Consider the following 27,880-nt stretch of genomic DNA (forward strand, 5'->3'; position numbering starts at 1 on the left):
TGGATTAAAGGTTTTGATTTCTACACTATAAAATGGGGGCAGAACAGGAGCTTGCTCTCTTAGTTCCTGAGATTAGCATTAGAGGAGAGAGCAGAGAGGAGAGCAGAGAAAGGCCATGTGGAGGAGGCCAGGAGTAGCCAAGATGGCGGAGTGTTGAGTGAGAAGCCAGTTTGTGCAGAGTTTGTGCAGGGAGAAGGAAGAAGATGGGGAACAGAGGTGAATAAGTCTGGTGAACTAGAAACCTTTGATTCTAGGAAACTCAGATAAGTCAGTAGCTTTGTGAGCACTGAATGTGAGTGGGTTTTGGAGCCCGGTGTATGTTTTTTACTTGCCCGCCGGGTGCAAGCTAGGATTAAAGATGATGGCCCACCAGTTTTTGGCTCCGTTGTTTCTTTACCGACTGTCCGAATCCAATGTGAACCTGCATGGGCCAGGTGGCTGTGATGCTGGCCCTGGCCCCTGGCCATACAGTTAGAAATTAAGGGTCAATGGAGGAGGAGCTTGGTTAGAAATCAAGTATGACCCAGCAGTCCCTCTACTGGGTATCTACCCAAGAAACTCAAGAATATTGTTACATAAAGACACATGCACCTCTGTAAAGCCAGCAGCCATGGCCAGGGCCACCATCACAGCAGCCGCCCATGCAAGTTCGCATTGGATTCGGACAGTCAGTAAAGAAACAACGGAGCCAAAAACTGATGGGCTATCATCTTTAATCCTAGCTTGCACCTGGCGGGCAAGTAAAAATACACACTGGGCTCCAACACCCACTCACATTCAGTGCTCACAAAGCTACTGACTTATCCGAGTTTCCTAGAATCAAAGGTTTCTAGCTCATCAGCCTTATTCTCCTTAGTTCCCCATCTCCTTCCTTATCCCAGATACAAACTCTACACAAACTGGCATCTCACTCAACACTCCGCCATCTTGGCTGCTTCTCCTGGCCTCCTCCACGTGGCCTCCTTCTGCTCTCTGCTCTGCTCTCTCCTCTAATGATAATCTCAGGAACCCAGAGAGCAAGCTCCCGTTCTGCCCCCATTTTATAGTGTAGATTCAAAACCTTTCATCCAATATACAAAACAGGGAAGTCTCTAATACAAAGTCACTTCTCTGAGGCATGATTGGATTGTACCGCCCCACATCAAAAAGGGTGGGAAAGGCTTAATCCCAAAACCAAGCCCCAGGCTACAAGGATTCTGCTTGCCTACAGAGACACACATTAATATCACCTGGGCAACGGCCTCCACGTGGGCAGCGCCACTTTAACAAAGTGAGCATAATACATTTTATCTGCCCAACAACCTCCATGTTTATTGCAGCATAATTCACAGGGGTCAAGACATGGAAATAACCAAAGTGTCCGTTGATAGAGGATTGGATAAAGAATATGTGGTACATATATACAGTGGAATACTACTACTCAGACATAAGAAATGATGACATAGTGCCATTTACAACATGGATAGAACTTGAGAACATTATACTGAGTGAAATAAGTAAATCAGAAAAAGCTGAGAACTGTATGATATCACACACAGGTGGGCTATAAAACTGAGACTCATGGACATAGATAACAGTGAAGTGATTACCAGGGGGAGGGGATTGTGGGGAAGGAGGTTGGGGAGGAGAGTAAAGAGGGATAAATATAAACTGAGGGAAAATGATTTGACTCTGGGTGATAGGCATACAACACAATCAACTGTTCAAATGCTGTAGAAATGTTTACCTGAAACCTATGTACTCTTACTGATCATTGTCATCCCATTTGTGGGGCAGCTGTGTTAGGCTTGCTCGTGGGGTTACCAGCTGCAAGCACTTTGTCTGATTGGTACATGAATGCGTGGCCGCACCATGTGTGTGTGGCCTATAGAAGGCTATGAATGCTTGCACTCCAGAGAGATTGGAGATTGCGGATGCATGGATTGCCTGTGAGGGGCCATTATTGCTGTTTGTTGGCCTGAGAGGCAGTTTCCCCTGCCTGCATTCTTGCCCACCATTGTTGTGGTAAGGTACCAAAAAATTGCAATAATTAATATTAATATTTTAGGAGGAAAAGTCAGGCTTCTTGCCCCGTCCTTTCTTTAGAGAATGGAGGGAGAAGGAAGTGGGAGTTTCCTGGCTTACAAGGACATACTGTATACTGAGATAAGAAAACCCCTTTTACTAAGAAGCTTAAAAGGCGTTTTATAATTTAGGCCAAGCATTCAGAGAGATTTTGTAAATATGATCTTTATACTTGTGTGTGATTTACACCAGCTCAAGATATGCTTAGGAAGGGCTATTATATTGTAAATAGAGAGGGTTTTGTACTGGGTTTTGAATGAAAAGAGAAAGGAGACTTAAACCCCCTCCCTTCCCCACACCTGTGAGGAAGAAGGTGAACAGCTAGCCAGGTGCTGGAGAGGGAGGAAAGATTTGAGTGGCCCTTTCCTCTCCCCTTTCTCCTTAATGGGCAATTTACAAACGCTCATCCTCTGACATCATGTAAGCCCCCTCCCATCCTGAAGTCCTATGATTGATGTATGTACCTCTAGACAAAGAGATGGCAGATAGACACTAAAGGATTGGGGATGTCTTTTGATATGTAAAACGTCATTTTTCACTATTGTATTACCTTGTAAGTTTTAATATGTAGGAATGTTTTTTGAGATCCTATAGACGAATGTTATAAGCTTGTTAATGATTGACTATTGTGTCATACTCTCCTCCTCCTCCTTTTCCCCCCACCCTGTATGTGATCAAGTGTATATAACTAGCCTCAGAGCTAGATTGGACCCGGCACGATTTGGGTCAGCTATACCCCGTGTTAGTCATATGCAGCCAGCTTAATCAATAAATCTCCTCCTTAAAAATACTTCTGTATCCTTCCTTGGTGTCTCTACGTAAACCCGGTGGAACAGTACCTTACAACATGGTTGAGACTATTAAATGGAATGGCCCAACCCTTTCTGGCTCCGCAGTTTTTCTTCTGTCTGCTCCAATCCAATGTGAGCCTACCTGGCCTCAGCCACCCGCATTACACCATTAAATTTAACTTTTCAAATTAAAAAAAAATAATAATCAAGTGTGGAAAAGGAGCGTTAGTTACTCTGTGTAGGGGATTCTCAATAAGCTGGCTTCGCAGGATTCTTGGGGAACACTGAGCTCAGCAGCCCAAGGACAGGCCTTGGCTAGAAGAGGGCTCAGGAGAGCCAGCTGAAGCTGGCTGCAGGAGCACGCCTGTCCAGGGAGTGAGGGGCTGAAACCCGGTGGTCTTGGTCCACAGACCCTGCTGACTGCTGACCGTACACCTCCCGTGTAAGGGGCCGACAGCTAAACCTCATACAACCCAACCTGTCGGGAGCTGTACACGCACAAAGCAAGACTACTGGCTGCATTCCAGTCTCAAATCAAATCCACCTCAAATCCGAGCCTTGGTTCTCTTATCTACTCTGCGTCTCCAAGATACAAGCTTGCCCGGGCAAGACCGGCTTCCACAGCGGGCTAGAGGGCGGGCCCCGCACGCACCTGCCGCGCACCAATCACAGGCCCGCGCGCAGGGGCGCAAGCGCCACGGCCCTGGGCGGGGCCTCAGCGCTCACCAGTCTCCTGCGACCTGCCGGCCTCCCGCCGCCCTGATTGGCCTTTTGGAGATGATGTAAGCGGCGGCTTTGGCCTGTGGCCGCGGAGCCGGCGGCCGGCGGGGTTTGGCGGAAGTGGTGTGGGCGAGGTGAGCCTGCAGTGCAGAGAAGCGGCACGGCGGAGTGGACTGTAGCCATGGCGCGCTTCGCTCTGATCGTAGTCCGGCAGTGAGTATTGCTGTCACCGGGTGCCTCTCCCTCCACCTCGTCACTGAGTGTATTTTGGAGTGGGTGAAGGAGTCTGTCACCCTTCTTGCTTGCTCACCCCCCGGAGCGCTGGCTTGGATGGGCGATTTTCTAGGTGTCTTCTTACGTGCTATTTCATTTCGACCCCTCGGTCTCCCAGCAACGCTGAGCCAGGGAGGCCGGCATTCACATCATCAGCCCAGTGTTGCTGATGAGGAGACTGAGGTCTGGCTGAGTCAGTAGTCGAGGTTCCCAGCCACTTGGTGGCAGAGCTAACGCTGAAGAAAGACAACCTTGTCTCCAGACTTCTCTGTGCATGCACCGTTTCTGGTTCCGGGAAAATTGCGACGACAGCAGAATAGCTCTTCCGAAGCTATTTTTGATGCTGGCTACCTCCCGCTCTCCCCAGTCCCCGTCTCTGCTGTTCTCCCCCGTTTTCCTCGTGTGGGCTAGGGCAGTCAGCCCCACAGACGTATAGCTGAGGTTGATTTCTTCCCTTCTGAGGTTACATTACTGGGAGAGGAGGAAGGGGCCCCACTCTCGTCTCAGCCGACCACATTACCCCGAGAAAAATCTTTTTTTTTTTTATCATAACATGACACGAAGCTAAATGCTGATAGGTCTCTGTGCCTCTTATCTTTTTCTTTCTCAATACTTATTTGCCGGTTGTTCATGGGAAGCGAAATTCAGGGTGGTTAAGAGAGCTCAGGTATTTCAAGCAAGGTAGATCTAGGTAAGAATGGGGGCTCCAGCTAGAAACCTTGTCGCCTGGCCTTCTGCTAACTGACTTAATCTTTCCGACTTCAGTTTCCTGGTATATAACACGAGGATGATAATAGTGATAATAGTACCTACCTCGTGGGGTTAGTGTGAGAATTAAATGGGAGAAAGTTAAAGTGTATAGCACAATGGAGGGGAAGAAATGTATATGAGAACAAAATAGCTTCTCTTTCATATAAGGACAGCTCCAGTGAAAATGCAGTTTATCCTAAAATATGTACAGCTTGTGAGAGCAGCGGTTTGAGTAGGTACTGGGTGCCACTGGACTGAGTTATGGAGAGAAATAAGATACCATCATTGATTTCATGGAGCTCACAGGGAACACTGATACGATTTAATGTTGCCAAGTCACCTTTAGCTGCTACCTTTTCTGTCCAGTTCCTCTTTTATAGGAAGATAATCTTGGGAATCATCTGAAATTGTCCCTTTATGATTCACAGGCTCTTAATGACTGAACTGCAAATCAAATTCCTCTCTCTCTTATGTTCTCTAGCTTCTTCATTTATAGAATACTTTAGGACCATTTTATGACCTATTTCAGCTCATAAACTAATCAGTAGCAGAACAGAGACTAGAGGCCTGATTGCCTTTCCTTCCAATGTTAGAGCACTTTTGGCTCCCTTGACCCAGCCAGCACAGCGTCAGGAATATAATTGAAGCTCAGAAGTTGTAGGAAATTTGGGTTAAAACACCTCTTGAAAAATCAGGTGATCCCTATTTAGATTCTTAATAAACAATAGTTATGTGAATGTGGATTTCATTCCCTCCCTGGTTCTTAAAAATGTCTTGATTTTTAAAGTTGACTCCTCACAGGATTTCTATAAAAACCAATTTAAAAAATGTCATAATAAGTTATGCCAGGCGCTGTCGTAATTAAATTCTGACAACAGTCTAGTGAGGTGAGGATTGTTTCTCAATGTGCAGATAAGGAACTGAGACTGGAGGGCATGTAACTTGCTTAAAGTCAGGAGGCAGGTTAAGGAGGTGGGATTTGAACCAAAGCCACATATCTTTGCAGCCCATCCTCTTAGCCACTATACTCTTCTGCATCCTGTTCTATTGCATTAAAGACTAGTATTTGTAGAGTGTTTGAACATCACAGCCACTTTAGAGGCTACTTTTTATTTCTCTTAATATAATTGTGAATAGCGATAAGAATAGTTTTCTTCTATTTTGCTTGTGGGGAAGTGGAATGAAAGTGTTGAAATAATCGACAAGATTATGGTAAACTGCTTCCCTGTCTGGACCATCCCTCTTTTCTCCTTCAGAATTCTCAAAGCTAAAAATTAATGATTGTTTCAGGAAAAGAAGTAATTTTAAACTTGATTGATAACCACCATAGTTAAATATAATGACTGTTATTGAAATCTTCACGGTTGGATTGTTTAACATAATATTGGGAATAAGCACTTGAATTTTCTGTTACCTGATTCTGTATAACTCTCGTCAGATGCCTGACTATAACACAAGAAAGCAATTTCTTGCTCTGACCAGTGGTGGCGCAGTGCATAGACACTGAGGTCTCCGATTTGCAACTTTGCTGTGAACAGCTTGAGCGCAGTATCATCAACAGAAACGGATTAAGGTCGGTTGAGGCCCCAGGTGCAAAAGAAAATATTGGGCCCCTTACATTAGAAAAAAGTGTAAAGTTGGGGTTTTGCCAGGCCCTTCAGAAGTCAGGGCCCAGGGCGCATGCCCGGTGTGCCCGCTGTTCAACCCACCTCTGATTATCGATAGGATCTACAGTCACTGGCTTGAACAAGGGGTCACTAATTCACCTTGAGGCCCCCCACCCCTCCTGGTTAAGGCAGATATGAAAAGCAGTCAATGAACAACTAAAGTGAAGCAACTACGAGTTAATGCTTCTCTCTCCTCACTCTCTCTTTTTTATCTCTTTCAAAAAACAATTTATTTAAGTCCAACCAAATCTTTTATGAGTCTTGTGCTATTAATGTGTTTACCTTTCTTCATCATACTTGGAAGTACCTTGTGGATCATTTTTGGAATAGCATGCCCAAGATTTCAAACTTCAAGTCTACTAATTTTGTTAAACTAACTTCTCATGATTTTATGGCACAGCATTGTTGAAAACTAGTGGATGTTGGCATTTCCATCACCTACACCAGGGGTCCCCAAACTTTTTACACAGGGGGCCAGTTCACTGTCCCTCAGACCATTGGAGGGCCGGACTATAAAAACAACTATGAACAAATCCCTATGCACACTGCACATACCTTATTTTAAAGTAAAAAAACGAAATGGGAACAAATACAATATTTAAAATAAAGAACAAGTAAATTTAAATCAACAAACTGACCAGTATTTCAATGGGAACTATGCTCCTCTCACTGACCACCAATGAAAGAAGTGCCCCTTCCGGAAGTGCAGCGGGGGCGGATAAATGGCCTCAGGGGGCCGCATGTGGCCCGCAGGCCGTAGTTGGGGACCCCTGACCTACACAATACATTGCAGGCCCTAGTTCCCTTGAAATGTTATTTGTAGGTGTTTGCAGTCATTTGCCTGCAGACCATCTATTTCACTTTCATTTTAATAGTTCTTAAAACTTAAAAACTTTTTTATGAACTAATCTAATTTACTTTAATGACTTAAAGCTGCTGGATTAGTAAGATTATTGATAGCAAAACCGATGTTTTTCTTACTCTACCTCTAGCATCAGTTAACTTACTTTTGTTGAATGCTAATCATTGTTCTGGTCTTAAAAAAAAAACAAGCAAAAATAAATATGAAATCATCTGTAAACTTTTCTAAAGATTGTTATGTTACTGTGAAATTTGCTTCCTGGGAATGCAGTTGATTCTAGCCTTTGCACCTAGGATTAATATATATAAACAAGAATATATCATGAATTGGGTATGACATTCTTTTTTTCCCTCAGACATCTGTTGAAAGTCTCCATATTACTAATTCTTGAAATCTTCTGTATTTTCAAATTAATTAATTGGTAGAGGAATAAAAATAAAGCTGTATTCTTGGTGAAATATTAGGTGAGGCTTTACATTAACATGTACAGTAAAGCGTTTCTATTTTGGAAACTTGCCCCAAATGTATACTGACTTCCCATGATTTGTCTGTCTCTTGTAGCACACTGAGTACTTGTCTGTTGAACTTGAATTCTTTAAAAGGATATGCTTGGGAAATTAAGCTTTCTATCTGAAGAAATGCCATAAATATAAACCAGAACTAACACAGTCAAATATGTTTTTAAGTGACGAACAGTGTGATAATCTGCAAAATAAATGATGCCTGTTTGTAGGGACTATAAATGGCTGGTCATAAGACTTCACTTCTTGGCAGAAGCTTTTGGATTCTTGCAGAGTCGAGCGCTGTGTTTTGGAAATGGATCACACTGCAGATTTTGAAAATGAGTGGTGTTATTCTTGACTCCTTCAAAATATATTCCCCTGACCTTTCAGCTTCCTTCACCTTCTCTGCTACTGTCACAAGCCAAACCTTGGTTTAGCCACCTACTTTTTTTAACCCACTCCCCCAAAAAACTAACTTTAAACTATTGCTTTAAGGACTTATACAGACCTCTCGATAAAGCTGATAAAAGGTGTAAAACTAAATATTTATGAATATTTTTAGAAAAAATTATAATTCTAGATTCCTACTCTGTAATATTTATAGAGTGATTTGAAGACAGAAAGGACCAACAAGATGCGAGTGGTTGTTAAGAAAGCAGTAATGTCTGCAGCAGTGTCTCTTGACTTACCGCTAAATGAAATCCTTCATTATATCAGTTATATTTTTTCTCCTTTTGCTAAAAATGGTTAGATGGTGGGGCAGTGCCACTACAAAACTATCAAAGTACCTGGGATTGTATTTTTTTATAGGATGACATTTTGATAATGTAATTTTTTATCAAATCAGCTATGGGGATTAGATTAAAATCTTGAGCTGTCTTTTCAGCAAGCATATAAAAGGTTAGCATCTCTGCTGAATTCGTGTGATTTGTAGAGAGACCTGGATTGGTGATATTTTTAAACTTCTCCTCACCCTTGATTTAAAATTTATAATAAGAGTTTGTGACCTACATAAAGTCAGCAAAACCTTGTCGATATTTCTGTATAAAAGTAATTATGGTGCCTGACCAGGTGGTGTCGCAGTGGACAGAGCATCGGACTGGGATGTGGAAGACGAGACCCCGAGGTCGCCAGCTTGAGCGTGGGCTCATCTGATTTGAGCAAAGCTCACCAGCTTGGACCCAAGATCGCTGGCTCGAGCAAGGGGTTACTCGGTCTGCTAAAGACTCGCAGTCAAGGCGCATATGAGAAAGCAATCAATGAACAACTAAGGTGTCGCAATGAAAAACTGATGATTGATGCTTCTCATCTCTCTCCATTTCTGTCTGTCTGTCCCAATCTATCTATCCCTCTCTGACTCTCTCTCTGTCGCTGTAAAAAAAAAAAAAAGTAATTATAGGATGGGAGGCTTCTTTGAATTTTGTTGGAAATTGAATTTGGCTACAAAGCCACTGTCTAAAGAGAATATAACTTGTATTTAAACAGCAGTTCTCTTATTTTTGGTCTTAGCAAGATTATGAAGCTAAGACAGGAAGTGAATCCAATATTTGAGAACCATTTTCTGCGCTAGAAATGACAGTTTACCTATCATTTCTCTGAATGCTTTATTCTTCTGAATGGTAGAGCTTAATATCCTCTTTCACATCTATTTCAAAAGATCCTGAGTGAATTTTGGAGTATAAGAAATCTTCCATTAGTACTATATTAATAACAGTGATGATAATGACAAATCAGTTCTATATACTTCTGTGTAATTTCATTTACTTACCATACATTTTTAATAAACATAATAAATCTACATATTTAGAAACAATGCAATTTTTCCTAGTCTTCCTGTTCTTCTCTTACCTCATAGGTGACCGCATTTATTAGTTCCTTGTGTATCCTCCAGTGTTTCCTTGTACATATCCAAATGTTTATTCTTATACCCCTCCTTTCTAAAAAGGCGGTTTTTAAAAATCTGCACCTTGCTTTTATTACTTAATAATATATATATTGGTGGTCTTTTTATCTCTTTACATACAAGCTTTCTTTTTAGGGTTCACAGTTACATAGCATTCCATTATATAGATATACCACTGGTTAATGTAACCAGGTCTCTGTTAATGAAAATGTAAATTAGTTACCATCTTTTGGTATTAGAAATAATACTATACCAAGTACTCTATAATGGTAGAGGATATTAATCTCTACCATTCAGAAGAATAAAGCATTCAGAGAAATGATAGGTAAACTGTCATTTCTAACGCAGAAAATGGTTCTCAAACATTGGATTCACTTCCTATCTTAGCTTCATAATCTTGCTAAGACCAAAAATAAAGGAACTGCTGTTTAAATACAGTGTGGGTGAATGCAAGTATCCAACTAAAATGGTTACTGGATGAAAGCGTAAACAGCTTTGTCATTTGTTAGATATGGCCAGATGACTCTAGAAGCAGAATACTTACACTGAGGTTGTTTCTATTACTTCCCTGGTTTTCTCCATATTAGGGTGATACAACCTCTGGCTGTGCTTTTATGGAACTGGACCAGGGAGACACATGAGTAAAAAGTTACCTAGCATGCAGATGACAACTTAAATTAGCTGTGCCAGGGTAAAATGGCAGCTTGGAATTGGGGCATTAAAATGGCATGGTAGCGGGAGTGGGCAGGGAGGGAAGGCTACCCAAAGAGTTAGCTGCCTGTGATGGGTCTTGGAGAACACGCACATAACCGCCAGACCCAGCAGTCACTCTGTAATAAGTCTGTGAGGAGTTCTGATACACACTCCACTTTTGAGAACCACTGGCAGAGGTTGGCACCTGTTGTTTCTCAACAGCAGACTAGATCCCAGGCACACCTGGGTTTGTGATTCTGTCTTTAAGACCTGATGGACTTCCTTTCCAGATCTGAGGAGCTCAGTCCCATGGGAGATTTCTCTTTTTTAAGTAGTGCTTCATTTAAAACAAAGCAGGAGTTATCAGCCTTCGTAGTAATCAGGGAAATACAAATTAAAATCATGGTGAAACAAACTGTTGAGGTGTCAGATTGGCACAAATTGAGAGCTCTTACTAAGTGGTGTTGATGTGGAACACTGCAGAGTGGTATAAGTTGGTAAAACCACTTTGATATTATCTAATGAGGCTGAATATTTGAATACTCCGTGGCCAGCCAGTCCAGTGCCAGGTATATATCATCACTAGGCATGGGTGAGCAGATTAAAGGGCCAGATAGTAAATTGTTTAGGCTTTGTGGGCCATATAGTCTGCCTGAACTGCTCAACTCCACTGTTACTGTGTGAAAGTAGCCATAACAATGTATAAACAAGTGGGTATGACTGTATTCCAGTAAAATTTTGTTTACAAAAAGAGCTGCTTGCTTGTCCTTGAGTGGTTCTCCAGCATAAGCTTGCATCAGAATCACTTGGCGGGTTCATTAAAACACAGATTTCTGGGCCCCAACCTCTGAGTTTCTGATTCAGTGTGTCTGGATGGGGCCTGAGACCTTGCATTTTCCCCAGGTTTCCAGGCAGTGCCACTGATGCTGGTCCAGGGACCACACTTTGAGAACCACTGTTCTATACAATCTGATGCCCTGTGTGCAGACATATTCATAGCAGCATAGCCCCAAACTGGAAACACTCTAAATATCAACAATAGATCATAAAGATAGATTATGGTAAATTCTTACAGTGGAGTATTACACAGTAATGAGAATGTAGGGAGTACAGCCAGATTGCAGAACACTGATGTATCTCACAAAATGTGGAACAAAAGCAACATGCAGAAGACTACATATAGTAAAAAGCAATTTATTTTAAAGTTCAACAACAGCTAAACTAATCTGTACTCTACACGGGTGTGAAAGCTATAAAGAAAGACAAGTAAATGAGCATCCAGACATCCAGGTAATGGATCCCCTTGGTGTGGGAGGACATTGTGGTTGGAAAAAGGAGCTGGCACTGATCTGTTAGCCTGGGTGGTGTTGGCAGTATTTGTTTATATTGTTTGTTTCACAATTAAAAACATTTTTTTCCCGTTGATAGGTGGAAGGGAAGGTGGGGGGAGCATCAACTCTTTGTTCCACTTAGTTGTTCCATTTAGTTGTGTGCTTACTGATTGCTTCTCCTACATGGCCTGACGGGATCGAACCTGCAAACTCTGTGTGCCAGAGTGACGCTTTATTCAGTAAACCACCCAGTGAGGGCTAGTTCACAGTTTTTAAAAGATTAAAGAAGTACATTTAGTTAAATCTTTGATTTCTATAAAGTTCTGTCCAAGCTTCTATTGAGTGCTTACTAGAAGTTAAGCAGTATTCTAAACACTTTAACTGTATTCACTCAATTATCACAAGACTCATGTGAAATAGAGACTGTTGGTATCCTCTTTTGACAGAGGAAGCACTTGAGCTAAACTTAGCTTGCAGAGTCAAGGCAGTTTTGTTTCTGAGCCTAATATATGGCAATGAAGTATATTTTAAATTTTCACTTTTCATTGACATAGAAGGGGCTGTAGACATCGGATTCCAAATGAGAAAATAACTTGTTCTGAAGAAACCTGTTCACTGTTTTTACCTCCTGTTCCCAGTGTCCACACAGAACAAGCCACCTCCTTTCTCAAGGGCAGTCTCTGAGCGTCTCTGTCTCCAGTGCCTCGTGCTGTATTTGGCACATGGAAAGAGCTCAAGAAAGTTTCAGCTGAATTTTCCTTGACAGCTTTTCATGTATTTGATGCTAGCTTTTTTTTTTTTTTTTTTTGTATTTTTCTGAAGCTGGAAATGGGGAGAGATAGTCAGACAGACTCCCGCATGCGCCCGACCGGGATCCACCTGGCACGCCCCCCAGGGGGCGACGCTCTGCCCACCAAGGAGCGATGCTCTGCCCCTCCAGGGCGTCGCTTTGTTGCAACCAGAGCCACTCTAGCACCTGGGGCAGAGGCCAAGGAGCCATCCCCAGCGCCCGGGCCATCCTTGCTCCAATGGAGCCTTGGCTGCGGGAGGGGAAGAGAGAGACAGAGAGGAAGGAGAGGGGGAGGGGTGGAGAAGCAGATGGGCGCTTCTCCTGTGTGCCCTGGCCGGGAATCGAACCCGGGACTTCTGCACACCAGGCCGACGCTCTACCACTGAGCCAACCGGCCAGTGCCTGATGCTGGCTTTAACTGTAGTACTACCCTATCATTCAGTCTTGTCCTTGTGACCTTGCCTTCTTCCCCCTCCAAAGTTACCAGTCTTTTCACCTTTCTGGTTGCTTCAAAATTGGTTTGTTTTTTCATTCTGAAAAATGTATTACCCAAACCTCCGTTCTTCAGCGTGGTCTGCAAGATAGTTGTTGGCGCTACAGAATGGAACAGCTTGAGAAGACCTAGGGCCTAGGGGGAGGCGGGCTCTGAAGGTCTGCGGCCTGTTCCCCACTCCACTCAGTCCTGCGCTTGCTCGTTCTGTTCAGCGGTGGACAGATGGACGTTCACGTTTGGGGGCTGCTGCCTGTGAAAATCGTTTTGGTCGACATACTTATTTTAACAAAAATATTTAACAAAAGTAACAGAATTTCCCACTGCAAGTCACTTAAGATTGACTCATGAGCTATACATTTTAATTTGGGCAGTGTAAAATCAATTAAGTACATTAAATGATTGCAAATATTAATTTAGAATAAATTCTACAGGTATGTTATAAGGTTCATGTGCTATCTTTATGAATATCATTGCCTTTCATTGATAAATTTTTTTATCTTAAGAATAATTTAATTTGGTAATAAAGGTTTTTTCCCATCCTTTCTACTTTAGTGGACAAACAAGATTAAACAAGGAGAAAATACTTCAAGGTTGGTATATTATTATTTTTGCTCTCTCCTTTGGTGTTAATGTGATCTGTGAGTTAATCAGATCTGGTGGGGCAGGGTAGACTGGGGGCAGCCCTGTATTGTGAGTTGGGATTACAGAACTAAAAATCATAGTCACTACGGAATCAGAGCAGATGGTGACCAACAGGACTCTTAAGTGAACAGGATGTAAGGAATGGTACTCCACGTTGTTTATGGGTAGCTTTAAAGTGGCCCAGGCAGCTGATTAAACTATCGTAAAATATAACTGCTGGGATTTAAGGTGATTTTAAATTTGGAACCATAAATTTTGACTGTCTGATGTTGATGGTGTTTTTCAGCTGTGATATTTTAATTTTAGTAGTAACAAAGGATTAAACAAGAGAACTCCTGTTCTCACATGGGATAATTACTTTATTCTGAACAGATTCTGTCTCCCTTGTGTTAATTTGGGCTCAGAATTTTTAATCTTCCTATGATCTGGCTAGTCTAGCTTTTAAAGAATATTTTGGGGAAACTCTCAGCTAGACGTACTATTTCTGTGCTGTAGTTATAAAAGCATATTGTTTTATTTTTTTGGTTAGGGACATCTGGGGTTGGCAGAAATTGATGTTCATACCCACTGTGCCTGAGTCCCTCTACTGGATACTAGTCATCTGATAATAAATGAACCTTTGTTTTCCAATGACATGTGCCCACCCCAGGTTATTCTTTGGACTGATGTCCCTGACCACCTTGTCCTTTGGTGCTGCTCACTTGTCTCATTTCATTACAAGTTGACAATGCAACATGAATAAAAGTTTTTGTGTTCACAGCTTTTTTAAAGGTTTCTTTTGTAAGTTAGATGCTTAGTTCTTAAAATTATAGCCTCCTTTAAAAAAAAAAGCATTCCAGGCTTATATATATTTTGAAGTACTATTTGGTTGCATACCTACAGTTCTGATATAGCCATTCCGTAAGTATTCAGCACCACGTATATTAAATTTCTATTCTGATTTCTTCATTGGCCTATTACTTATTTAAACTGTTTATTATATTTCCCAATGACTGGGCCTGCTTTGTTGTTGCTGTTTTTCATCTTTTATGCTTGACATCCAGTGGAATTGCTTGTGTTCTGACAGCACGGCATATTTGATAATACTGCTTTGAAATTTGTTAACATGGTTGGTTTTTGTAAATCTACCATTGTATGCTTGAGAAAAATCTATGTTTTCTAATTGTTGGGTTTGGAGTTATATATCAGATGATCAACCTTGATTTTACTAATTATATAAGTTCACTAATTTGTCTGCATGGCCTAAATACCAGTTTATGAATGAGATATGTTAAATTTCTGACTGTGATGGCCAGTTTATCTTTTAATACCTGAAATTGAGTAATGTGTGCTTTGTATGTTCTGCTTTTATATAGCTAGAGGCTACTTTATTAGGCACATTCAAATTTAAAAATTGTTATCTACTCCTTGTGAATTGGATCACTGATTACTTATTATGATCCTCACAATCCTTACTAAGACTTCTCTCATCGAGTCCTGCATTTCTAAGTAATATAGCTGCTCCAGCTGTTTTGGGGTTGGAACTTGCCTGATAGGTATTTTTCCATCCCTTTCAATTTTTCTGTGCACTGATGTCTTAAGTGTTATTACCTCATAAATACTAGGTAGCTGATTTTGACTTTTCTTTTAAAGAAATGCAATCTATCTTTTAATTGGCAAGAGTAGTCTTTTTCCTTTTACTCTGGTTACTAATCTGCTTGGCCTTCTTCCTTTGGTGTTTCTGTTCTACCTTCTTTTTCTAGTTTGCCTTTTTATTTGCTTTTTCTTCTTAAGTCCTTGTTTTTCTTATTCAATCCCTTACCTTTCTTACTGGCTTTGAAATGATAAACTATTTCTATTCTTTTAATGGTTAAAAGTATTATTTAAATATTTACCATTTATACCTAAGAAAGTATAAGATTAATGTCCCCTCTCCTGAAAAAATACAAAGAACTTGTTACTTTGGTATCTTAGTCCTATCCTTTTAAACTGTAGGACATAGCTATTATTATTATTAAATGAAATTTAATTTGTTATTTAGACAGTGTTTGTTTAGATTTACATATATATTTACCAGTTCCTCTTATTTCTTTTGTATCCCAGACCTTCATTGCTGAAGTATCTTATTTGAAAGTTCCTCTAGTGCAAATTGGTTGATGGTAAAGATAGTTTCGATTGTTTCTAATTCTAGACAATCTGTTTTTATTCTATATAATCCCTTTTAGTCTAGATAATTTTTAGACTGACAGTTCTCTTAGCATTTAGGAGATATTATTATTCTGTTGCTTTTTGACTTTTAAGAAGTCCTCTCTAGGCCAAGTGGTGGTGTTTTGTAGTTAATATGTCGTTCTCTGAAACTGCTTTTAAACTTTTCTCTTTGATTTGGTATTCTACAGTTTATCTTAATATGTCTATGAGGGATTAAAAAATATTTGTCTTGCTGGATGTACATTGTTTTTTTTTATCTGTAAATTTCTGAAAAATTCTCAACCATTATTTTTTCATATTTGCTCTCCTTCATTTTTTCTTCTTTCTGGAGTTCCAATTAGATGTAAGTTAGGAATTCTCATTCTTCCCGAATGTCTCTAGTGCAGCAGACATATGTGCCATCTGTATCCACGCTGCATTTGGGGTAATGACTTCAGGCTAGTCTTGGAGTTTATTAAGCCTTGCTGTAACTGATCCCCCTATCCATTGAGGTAATGATTTTCTCTTTCAGCAATTCTATTTTCATTATTAAAAGATCTGTTTGGTTCTTTTAGATAGCTCTCTGGTAGTTTTTGATGAGTTTGTGTTATTTGCTTATTTTTTTATTCTATCTTGATGTTTTGTTTTTGTATTTTTTTGTATTTTTCTGAAGCTGGAAACGGGGAGAGACAGTCAGACAGACTCCCGCATGCGCCCGACCGGGATCCACTCGGCATGCCCACCAGGGGGCGATGCTTTGCCCCTCCGGGGCGTTGCTCTGTTGCAACCAGAGCCACTCCAGCGCCTGGGGCAGAGGCGGCCATCCTTGCTCCAATGGAGCCTCGCTGCAGGAGGGGAAGAGAGAGACAGAGAGGAAGGAGAGGGGGAGGGGTGGAGAAGCAGATGGGCGCTTCTCCTGTGTGCCCTGGCCGAGAATCGACCCGGGACTTCTGCACGCCAGGCCGACGCTCTACCACTGAGCCAACCGGCCAGGGCCTTGATGTTTTTTTATAGTCTGTGTTTTCTGATTTTAATGTTGGTTCTAAATCTATTGTTTTAGTGACTTTCATTCATGATGGATTAATTTCTTGTGTGTTAAGTTTGACTAAACTATTATTTGCTATTAATTCGAAAATCTGCTAACCTTTATTTAGACTGATTTCCTCTGAAGAGGATTTGCATTTGATTTTACCACTGACCCGAAACTACACTGCCTCCTTACAGGACCCCTGGCTTCTAGGAATATTTGGTTCATTTCTCCAGGTCTCTCCACTTGCTGCCTCACACTGCACCCCTCCCCCTGCTGTGCTAATATCACAGCAACCCATTTTCTCATGTTAACATTCAGGTTTAGCTCAGGGTTTTTTGGTTGCTTTGCTTTGTCTCTTGGAGGTTTTCCTTATATCCTGTGAGCCCAGGAATGCAACTCACGAGTGCGTGCGCACGCGCACACACATACTTTGTTCTTTTGTAGTAGGATAAGCCTCCAGAGTATATAATCAGCCTTTCATCTGGAAATAGAGGTTCCAAAGTATTTTTTAAATGAAAAAGGAGAAGGGAGGAAGAAGGGAGAAAGGGTAATACAATATGGAACATTTGGGCAGTGGAGATAGAAGGAATAACTTTCTTAGGCCATGCCCGACCAACCAGCCAAACATTAACACCTGAGTTGAGAACATAGATCAGAGCCAGCATTAACGAAGTCTAGCTAATAGAGGGATGGGAAATGTGAAAGAGTAGAAAGTTTGAGACAGGTGAATTCTCTATCATCTAATTCCAATTAGGCAAACATTCTTTTGGGAAAATTTGCATACTTGAGCCTTTTTCAGAATTCTATCATAATTTTACTTGTCAGTTCTCTAAAAAATTACGTGTAAAAGTACTCAAGGAAATATTTCTATAGTCTCTTACATGTGATTTAATTTGCATACCTTCTATATCTTTTTTGAATGGCATTGTTCCTTCTCTCAATACCACAGGACAAGGAGTAGATGAGCCTCTTTCAGAAACTGGAATTAAACAAGCAGCTGCTGCTGGTATATTTCTTAGTAATGTGAAGTTTACTCATGTTTTCTCCAGTGATCTCACTAGGACAAAGCAGGTATGTTTACAGGCAAAGTTTAAGGTGATGAGTCAAGAATGTCTCACCAGTTATAACCTTGAAAAATCTGCTACCAGAATCTGTAAGGAATTAAGTCACACACAGACATTACCCCATTTTCCCCTCTCCCCAACAGAATGTTTATTTTTATTTTGGTAATTTTTAAATTATAGTAGCTTGGGGAAAGAATTCTAATGAGATGTCTAAAAAAGACAAAGAAGGTGTCACAAGAGAGAGAGAGAGCCTGAAGAAGCAATAGACAGGAGAATATAACTCAGAGACATCAGGTGTTGGAATTACTAGATACAGTTTAAAAAAACAAACTGTTATTATAAGGAAATAAAAGACATTTAAAAAAATATTTTAAATATCTTTAGGGAATGGATTACTATAAAAACAACTCCAGAAATTTAAAAAAGAACCAAAGCGACTTCTAAAAGCTGAACGGAAGGAGACTTGTGACAACTAGGAGGGAATAATCCCAGGGCTGGAACTTAAGCCCCCCCCCCACGAACAACTTAAAACAGGACAGAATGTGCGAACCATTTTTTTCGGATATTGAACTTCAGGCAGTGTGAGTTTATGATTCCCAAATAAAGTGAAACAAATGGGGTGAGCCCTAGGATTCTCCTAGATTTTCTGCTGATGCAGTTGCCAGACTCTGGTAGTAGAAGCCAGATAGAGCCCAATGGTCTCAGTGAACTCAGAAGATATAATTTGGGAAAGTTAAATAACTAAAATTTGTGAGGCAGAGCACTGGCAAAGAGCTGCACAGAGTAAGAACTCTAGAAATACATACAGGGATCCCCTTAAAGCTTTGGTGGACTGTTCATCTGCACACACGTAGGGTGAAACTGCTTGAAGCCAGGCACAACCCAGCTTCAGGAGAGAGCAGTAGCTGGGGGCTGAAAGCTGAATAATTCCTGGAGCTCACAGGGTTTGGGAATCAAGTTGAGTTCCCATTAGCTACAGTGGGGAGCTTTCATTGAATACATAGAGCATACACTAGAGTTGTCATAGGGCTTAATAAGTAAGTAAGGCTGAACCCTTAGAAGAACCTAATGAGAGAAATTCAAGCTATAATGAGGACCAAATTTATCTTAAATAGGGATGAAATATACAGTATTCTGAAAATGAAAATTTTATAGCAATAGGCATTGTAGAAGAGGTCAGTGAACAAGAAGACATAAAAAATATCCTAAAATTATAAGAAGAACAAAAAACTGGAAGAGGAATATGAAGAGTCTCGGTGATGTGTATAGTACAGTATGAAGCAATTTTATTTACAGGTAGTTAAAGTGAGCATGAGGATTAAAAACAAATCTTTTGAAGAAATAGTAAAAAAGATTTCCAAATTTGTACCCAGTGAAAATTATTTGAACAATTAGATGAAATACATTTTCTCTTAAGCAAAATAACTTTTTCTCTTAAGCAAAAATTAGGGGACCTAAAATAGAACCATACTTATATGGTCATTTGTTTTTTAGCATTTTTGGTCAGTTGGGGTTTGACAAAAGTGCCAAGGTAATTCAGAAATTGAAAGGGTAATCCTTTATAAAAGGTGCTGAAACATTGGGCTGTCCATGTGGGAAAACGTGAACTTTGACTCACCTCACACAACACAAAAATTAACTTGTGATTAATCACAAAGCTAATCTAAAAGCTAACTTTATAAAATTTTTATAAGAAAACAGAAGAAAAATATTTATAAATATTTCTTGGAACAAAGCTGATAATTCTACAGAATTGTTGGAAGGTAACAAATTATTGGATCCAGAAGGTATAACAAATCCCAGTCAGGATAAAGAAAAACCCACATCTATCCTTATCGTAACAAAAATTTAAAAACTCCACAAGAAATAAGAAGGAAAAGTATCATCTACTGAAGACCAATATTAGGCCAACAGGAAATTTGTCAGTATCAATTCTTTTAATGTGCTGAGAGACAATAGGGTTAACCTAGAGTTTTATATAAAGCAAAACATTTTTTAGAGTATAGGTGAATAAGGCCATTTCAAGAAAATAGGCTATAAAGACCTTTCAAAGGATAACTGAAGGAGGAAGATAATTCTAGAAGGAAAATCTGAGTTTCAGAAAAGAATGAGGAGCAGAGAAATTGGTAAAATTTTAGGTAAGTACAGTATAAACAAGCACTGGCAATATAAAATGGTAACAATGATAATGTCTATAATTTGTGGAGAGGGTGTTCAAAAACTAAGCAGGTTGTTGACTGAGTTCCTACAGTTTTGTAAATTCCTACAGTTTTGTCTCTCTTTTCAGTTAAAATAACCAGGCATATAATGAAATGGAAATGTGAACAAAAAATAAAATAATAAAAGCAGAAATGGCCATGGGTGTTATCTGATAGTGAGAGTTATCAGACGTAGGCTTTAAAATAATAATTTAATGCACAGGTAAAAGAAATTGAGAATTTCAGCAGAGAACTGGAAACTATAAACAAGAATAAAATGCAAATTCTAGAGTTGAAAATAAAACTAAAATTAAGACTTGATGGATTTAACAGCAATTTAGACATCCTGAATAGAGAATTAATGAACTAGAACCTTTTCTTTAAAGAGCCAGGTAGTAACTGTTTTAGGATTTGTGGGCCATGTGGTCTCTGTTGTAGCTGTTCAGCTCTGCTGCTGCACTGTGGAAGCAGCCATAAGTGATACATAGGGGGCTGTTTCCTAGTTCAACTTTATTTACAAAAACAAGTGATGGTCTGGATTTGGCCCGTAGGCAGTAGTTTGCTGACTTCTGAACTAGAAGTTAGGTTAGACAGAAATATGAAATCTGGCACAAAGAGACAAAAGATGAGTAGTACAAAGAGAAGCAACTTTTGCAAAGGAAAATTATTTCTAGTTCTTTTTTATTCACTGAGAAAGCATGTATTATTTTGACATTTTGGCTAGAATGATTATTTTTATGGGAAAAGAAACAGTTTTCTTTCGATTTTTCCAGACTGTGCATGGGATTTTGGAGAAGAACACATTTTGCCAAGATATGACAGTGATCTATGATTCAAGACTTCGAGAAAGAGTAGGTAACTTATGTATTAATATTATACTTCACCATAAATTATCCATAACTACTTCAGGTTGTAACACGGCTAAAAATGCATTCCTGCTAGGGATATGGAAGCAGCTAACATTTGTTAAGAATCTCTGATGTAACAGTTGCTGTTATATATGTGCTCTCATAGATAGTATCTTAATTATTAAAATCATATAATGTACATCTTAAATTATAAAAGCCAGGTATACTTGTAAGAATTTAACAGTACAGGAAGAGTTTAAAATGAAATAGAAAAGCTCTCTTCTTCAGCCTCTAAGTTCTACTCCTTGATTTTCAGCATAAATAACCCATTTTATATACCAGAAATAAATCCTTCTGAAACTGAGTTTTAGCTAAAGCCGTAGAATAATTTCACGTCTGAGATTTGACTCCCAAGTCTCCAGAAGACTTTTTAGTATGCTCTATGACCTTTTAAGCTCATTAATATCCCTGCTGGTCCTGTGATTTCTTCCACATCTAGACAGAATGTAACAGAATGGCTAGGGCACCTTGAAAGAATTGCTTTTCATAACTTGCATGTGTTTTCTGTTGTAGTTCAACGCTCCAGCCTAAATGCTGCTTGGAAAGGCTCATTCTGTGCCCGAGAACCAATGCTCAAATGTTAAACAAAAACGTCTGAGTGAACACCGAAAAGGGCCTATCATGTAGTAGTAGCAAGTGTTCTTTATCATCAGGCTGGGCCATCTCTTCTCTCTCTATGCACTCTCCCTGAGTAATTTCATCCTCAGTTAATGAGCTGATGATTGCCAGATGGGTACTTTTAGCTTAGATCTCTAGCCTGCGCTGCACACACATATGTATTGGACTGCCTACTGTTTATTTCTGTTTGAGTGTCCCACAGCTACTTCCAGCTCAGTGGGCTGCACTCTCCTTTCTCTGCCCGGCCCCTGCTTTGCCCAGTTGTTCAAACCATTCGTTCTTGACTTTTCACCGTCTCACACTGCACATCTGCCATCATCTTGTCCATTCTGCCTCTAAATAGTTCCTGAATCATTTCTCAGCAAACCCACTACTGCCATCCTACTGCAGCTGTCATCTGTCACCTAGATCACTGTCTCCTAGATCAGTTGTTTTCAACATTTTTACACTTGAGGGCCAGTGACCTAACCAGCAGGAAACGGTAACACACAACGAGTCAAGTTTTATCTTATAGCACAAAGCAGTGCAACGTGGTACAACCTGGTGCTTGATTTCCAAACTCCACATGTACAGTGCATTTACTACAATATAAGTTTGTCCACATGCTTTTGATCTATTGTGTATGATTTATAAATGCTCTGCATGGTGCAAAAGGTTGTTGGGAGGCCACAAGTTTCAAAGAGATCTAAGGCAATCTCAATGGTACTTTCATCGATGATACAGGCTGATAAGTGGCCATCAGCCTGAGCATAAGCGAATTGGACTAAGGTCATTGGGCCTGTCATCGGATAACATCAGGTGGTTAACTGTTTCACAGAGCAGCACAAAACTTTTGGCGGGCTAATGTCGGTCCATGGACTGGGAGTTGAACAACACCAACCTAGATATTCCTGTTTTCGCTGCACACCCTTTCCGATCTAACAGTCACTCCAGCCACAGTAATCTTTGGGAAATTTGGTTGCTACACACCTGTATAAAATATAGTTTGCTACTTTTCTTTCATCTTCAGATGCAATGTTGTCCAGGCACCTTACCTGTTGGCTCTCGGCGTGCTATGGGCTCTGATCTGTTGCTTCCACCTGCCTCCTTCCTCTCTCTTCGTGCTTGGTGGTCAGTTTAGAAAGAACATTAGGAGGCATTTACGTGGCGTTTGCCACATTCTGGCCCTTTTCCAAGCACTGCAGGTTTATTAATCTTTGCAACAATCTGAAGTTGTGAACATTTAAAAACCTAATTTTTTAGCCCTCATTTTACAGGTACAGAAGTGAAGGCACAAATATCAAGTCCATGCTCAGGGTCACAGAGCTGGTTTGTGGCAGAGTTCAGATGAAAATCTAGGCTATCTGGCTCTGGAGCCCATGTTCTAGACCACTGGTCATGTGCCTCAAGGATCTTGGAGTTGCCTGCACAACCTGTGCTCTCTCCTCTCTGAACTTCTGAAACTGCCAGCAGTCTGCCTACAACACTGGCTCCCCAAACCTGGTCCACTTCCCCTTGCCCTGAGGCTCTGGCCCTCTGAGCCTCACGTCCAGTTTGGATGTGTCTGCTCCATGGGCTGTGTCTGTTATTTCCCTCCATGACAGCACTTCCCACTCCCATTCCTCAGTTTGTGTCCCCACCGCACTGCAGTCTCAGCAGGTATGGGGAGCCATGTGTCACCCTGCTCTCCCCAATGGCTCTGGCCTTATCACCTGAGGGAGTTTTTGGAATATTTAACCAGTGGATGGTGGATGTTTCCATTCTTGAAAAAACAAAGCAAGTGATAATTAATGTTTTTCCTTATAGTAGAGGTTGCTGCAAATATAATCAAGGATGTAGGCAGTTGGACTTGGGGATTGTAACAGCACCTGTACTCTTATAAAAAAGTAATACAGTATTTTAGTATTGAACTCTGTCTAATGGTGTTGCTAGAATCTTCTGGAGTCAATGATGCAGACCATAAAGAATGATTTATCTCTTTCAATATTTTATTATGTAAGTAATCCATTATCATTGTGGAGATTATCAGTTCAAAGGAGAAGTAATAAGGTAAGCAGAAGGAAACCACACTTCTTCCTGGAGTGGTTGTTCTAAATTTGTCATAAACTTGTACTTAAGTGTTGTATTGCAACTCACTGGGGGCACTTTTGTCTTGTGGACCCTTGCAGAAGTACGGGGTTGCGGAAGGCAGGGCGCTCAGCGAGTTGAGGGCGATGGCCACAGCGGCCGGGCAGGAGTGCCCTGTGTTCACGCCGCCTGGAGGAGAGACCTTAGACCAGGTATGTAGCCCTGAGGGCACTGTCGAACCTGCCAGTGTCCCAGTACCCGAAATATGACTTTTTTTTGTAAATGAAATGTTCCTAAATTTTAGCCTAGCAGTTTGAAAGTTGTTTGGTTTATAAAACAACTGCATGATAACACTTTTTTTTCCATTTTAAGTTACCCTAGCTCTATCATTAACTGTTAGGTTGGCAGTCATAGCTGATAGTGGATTTAAAGGATGTGTTATCAGATGTTACTGTTAAGAGAACTCTTTCGGTATGAAGCGGTGACTTCAGCAGTGGTGGTGGTGATCAGTGAGGCGAGTGGTGAAGGTCAAGGAGAATGACAGCCAGACACCCGGGAGGGAAAAATGATTCAAGCCCCGAAATCGCAGGCCTTCCCTTCCCCTGGAGCTGTGACAGCATCACCACCCTTGTATTTGTTCTGCTTTGGAATTGTAATGACTTCACCTTTTCTTCTCTTACAGGTGAAGATGCGTGGAATAGACTTCTTTGAATTTCTTTGTCAACTGATCCTGAAGGAAGCAGCTCAGAAAGTAGCGCTTTCCTCAGGAACTCCAAGCAACGGTCTGGAAACTTCTTTGGCAGAGATGTTCCGCTTAGGAAAAAACAGTGGCTCCAAGTTTAATTCAGACAGTGGCGCTCCCGAATTAGCGGCCAGTGTCTTAGTTGTGAGTCATGGTGCTTACATGAGAAGCCTGTTCAATTATTTTCTGACTGACCTTAAATGTTCGTTACCGGCAACTCTGAGCGAATCTGAACTGCTCTCAGTTATTCCTAACACAGGGATTAGTCTCTTTATTATCAACTCTGAGAAGGAAAGGGAAGTTAAAGCGACAGTTCAGTGTGTTTGTATGAACTTAGAGGAGCATCTAAATGGAGTGACTGAAACTTGCTGAATTTAAATCTACAAAATCTATAACGGTTTTGAGCCTCTGAGGGAAGGAGTGCCTTTGACTTTTTCATCCTCTGCTTTCGCTGAATTGGAAACAGTTAATAAGATGTCTATTACAACAGGTTTTAAAGCTCAAATGGAATCATAGCCACATAAAACACTAATAAAAAACTATTTAGAATATTTTTTTTAGAAATTTCCTGATTTTTAAAAACACTGTATGGACTGCCAGTTTCAGTCATCCTCAGAGATTTTTTAAAAATTGATTTTACAGAGAGAAAGAGAAATCGATTCGTGTTCCACCTATTTATGCATTCATTGGTTGATTCTTGTTGATTCTTGTATATACCCTGACCGGGGATTGAACCCACAACCTTGGCATATTGGAATGATGCTCTAACCAAGGGCCAGAACCATTTATAATTAACTTCTGTCTGAGTAGTCACATATCCCAGAGTATTTTTACCACCCTGCTTAGTTTTATCTCTGGATTGTAAGTGGATAAAGGAACATAATATTGCAAATAGATTAATAACCTGGTTACTCTTTTTCCTTTTCCATTTTTTTTAATGTTGATTTTTTTTTCAATGTCTGAAAAATCTGACTTATTTTATTGGCTCTTGCTAAAAAAAAATACTGTATGTTTTGTACTATCTCCACCCAGTGCTTGAAAAAAGGAAGTATTTATAATTTCCTCTGCATATTTATAGTGCCAGTATATTTTAAAAGTTCTTTAAATGAAAAATGCTTCCATTGTAAGTTTATATAAAGCAAAATGACGCTAATTTTTAATATGGAAATCTACTGTTGGATTTGAAATGTGGATGAATGCAGATTAGGATTGCAGACTGGTCTGGTGAGGAAGAATTTAAAGCATCACTTGATTTAAAAACATTAAGGAAGGGATCTGAGCAGGAATAGATAATATTCTTTCTTACCTAATCCTTAGGCCAAAGAGTTTCTAAAGATAGTAAAGTGTCACGAGCATACTGCACAGTAACCTCAGAATAAAATGGGCGCTTTGTTGAAAAAAGAAAAAGATACTCTGATCACTGCAAATGTGGTTTTTTTGTGGAAGGTACAGATGAGGTTGCCTCTTTTTCCCACCAGATGGCACTGGAGGAAAGGGATTTTGGTTAACAATACTGTTCATCTAAGTGGGCCCTCAGAAATGCTTATCTACAGGAGGAAGTGTTTTTTTTACATGTAGTTTGCTTTTCAGTTCTCATGTTGATGATGCTGTGAGTCTCAATGTATGAAAGAATTAATACCAAAGTTTGTTAGTCAAGGCTTAAATCATGTATAGTGAACTATATTGGAGCAACTACACTTTGAGCATCATTGAAATCACATGTCAAGTTTGGCAGTTTGCTGATCTCTGTGTGTCTCCACCAGTAGTTTTCCTACCAGTATTGGAGGAGAGTGTGCAGTTGAGCACCAGGGAAGATGCGCTGCAAATCAAAATCTGACAGGATAACTGGAAAGGACAAATAATAATGAATACCTACGTTCCCATCGTCCAGAAGTGATATCCCCCCTTTTTAAAGACATAACAGATTGTGGTGAAGTCAGCTTTCTTATTCAACCAGTTCTTGCAGTTCTCGTCCCCTCTTGGACTCTGCAGAGCCTGTGGATGCATTCATCCATTTACATTTCCACCTCGTATCATAAGGACACAGCATTTGGGTGTTCTAAAAATGCACATGTATATCTTCAAGCTGTCTGTATCCTTTATTTTCACTTATTATGTCTTGGGGCTCTATATTGATTTGTGTACATATATGCACTTATAACCACTGTATTTTACTGAATAAATATGGCATGTTTTGTGTATTCTCTGTTAGTGGACATTTAGTTATATGCAACATTTTCTGTAGCAGCAACACTGCAGGAAACAGTCGTTTGCATCTCCCATGCCGTGTCATAATACACATGCCTCTCCAGTTCAAGAGCTAAATCATTTTCAGAGTGGCTGTTCTGTTTTTCAGCCATATAGCAGTAGAATTCCAGAATATTTTTTACATCTTTGTCAACACTTGATACTGGTTTTGTTTTGTTTTACAGAGAGAGAGAGAGAGGGATATATAGGGACAGACAGACAGGAATGGAGAAATATGAGAAGCATCAATCATTAGTTTTTTGTCACCTTAGTTGTTCATTCACTGCTTTCTCATATGTGCCTTGACTGCGGGCCTTCAGCCAACCGAGTAACCTCTTGCTCGAGCCAGCGACCTCGGGGTCTCGAACCTGGGTCCTCTGCATCCTAGTCTGACTCTCCATCCACTACACCACCACCTGGCCAGTTGATACTGTCTTGACAAAATTTTGTTAATCTGATGAGTGAAGGAAGGATATTAGGTTATTTTCACGAGCTTTTCTGTGATTGCTAATGGCTCTGAGCATTTTTTTTCATCTGTGTATTGACAATTAGGACTTCCTCACTGGTAAAGCATCAGTATATATTCTTTGCCTGGTAATCTCTTGGACTATTTGGCTTTTTTTTTTAGTGACTTGTTGGAGTAACATTGCAAATACCTTCCAGTTTACTTACCTTCTATATATATTTATCATGCACTTTTTAATGTTTTTAAATTTATTTTTCAATTACAGTTGATATAATAATTTCAAGTGTATAGTCTAGTGGTTAGACATTTCTATAACTTATGAAGTGATCACCCTGACAAGTCTAGTACCCACCTGGCACCATACATAGTTATTACAATATTGACTATATCCCCTATGCTGAACTTTACATCCTGTGACTGTTTTTATAACTGGTAGTTTATACTTCTTAATCCCTTTCACCTTTTTCACCCATTTCCTCACCCTCTCCCATCTACTGACCAATAATTTATTCTCTGTATGGAGTTTATTTTGTCTTGTTTGTTTTATTTTTTAGATGTCACACATAAGCAAAATCATATATTTATCTTTTCTCTGTCTGACTTATTTCACACTTAACATAATACCCTCTTAATCCATCCAAGTTGCAAATAGTAAAATTTCCCTCTTATTCATGGCTAATATTCCACTATATATATAGACCTCGTCTTTATTCATTTGTTTTTGATGAAAGTCAAACCTAATATATCATCTAGGGATTGCTAGGTTTGTTTTGGTGTCTTGAAGCCTTCTCTACCATGAGGTCATATAGAGATCTCTTTTTTCTTACAGTTTTAGAGGATTTTTTGAATATTAAACCTTTATCTAGAACTTATTTTTGTGTGGTATAAGTTCAGAAGTCAATTTTAAATTTTT

At 40.1% G+C, this 27,880-nt stretch overlaps 1 protein-coding gene across 1 annotated transcript; it reads left to right on the forward strand.

Annotated features, from left to right (window-relative positions):
* The first annotated feature begins 3,675 nt into the window (after positions 1-3,675).
* TIGAR (TP53 induced glycolysis regulatory phosphatase) lies at positions 3,676-26,455 on the forward strand. Its single transcript, XM_066368610.1, has 6 exons — positions 3,676-3,788; positions 13,393-13,430; positions 17,628-17,749; positions 20,714-20,791; positions 23,614-23,724; positions 24,195-26,455. The coding sequence occupies exons 1-6, from the start codon at positions 3,757-3,759 to the stop codon at positions 24,624-24,626; spliced, it is 813 nt and encodes a 270-aa protein (XP_066224707.1). The 5' UTR covers positions 3,676-3,756; the 3' UTR covers positions 24,627-26,455.
* The last annotated feature ends 1,425 nt before the right edge of the window (positions 26,456-27,880 follow it).

The sequence above is a fragment of the Saccopteryx leptura genome, chromosome 2, assembly GCF_036850995.1.
Source record: "Saccopteryx leptura isolate mSacLep1 chromosome 2, mSacLep1_pri_phased_curated, whole genome shotgun sequence".
Classification (NCBI taxonomy): domain Eukaryota; kingdom Metazoa; phylum Chordata; class Mammalia; order Chiroptera; family Emballonuridae; genus Saccopteryx; species Saccopteryx leptura.

Coding starts and splice junctions, on each gene's coding strand:
- TIGAR (XM_066368610.1), top strand. CDS start 3,757: ATGGCGCGCTTCGCTCTGATCGTAGTCCGGCA. Junction 13,431..17,627: donor CAAGGAGAAAATACTTCAAG/GTTGGTATATTA, acceptor TCAATACCACAG/GACAAGGAGTAGATGAGCCT. Junction 20,792..23,613: donor ATTCAAGACTTCGAGAAAGA/GTAGGTAACTTA, acceptor GGACCCTTGCAG/AAGTACGGGGTTGCGGAAGG.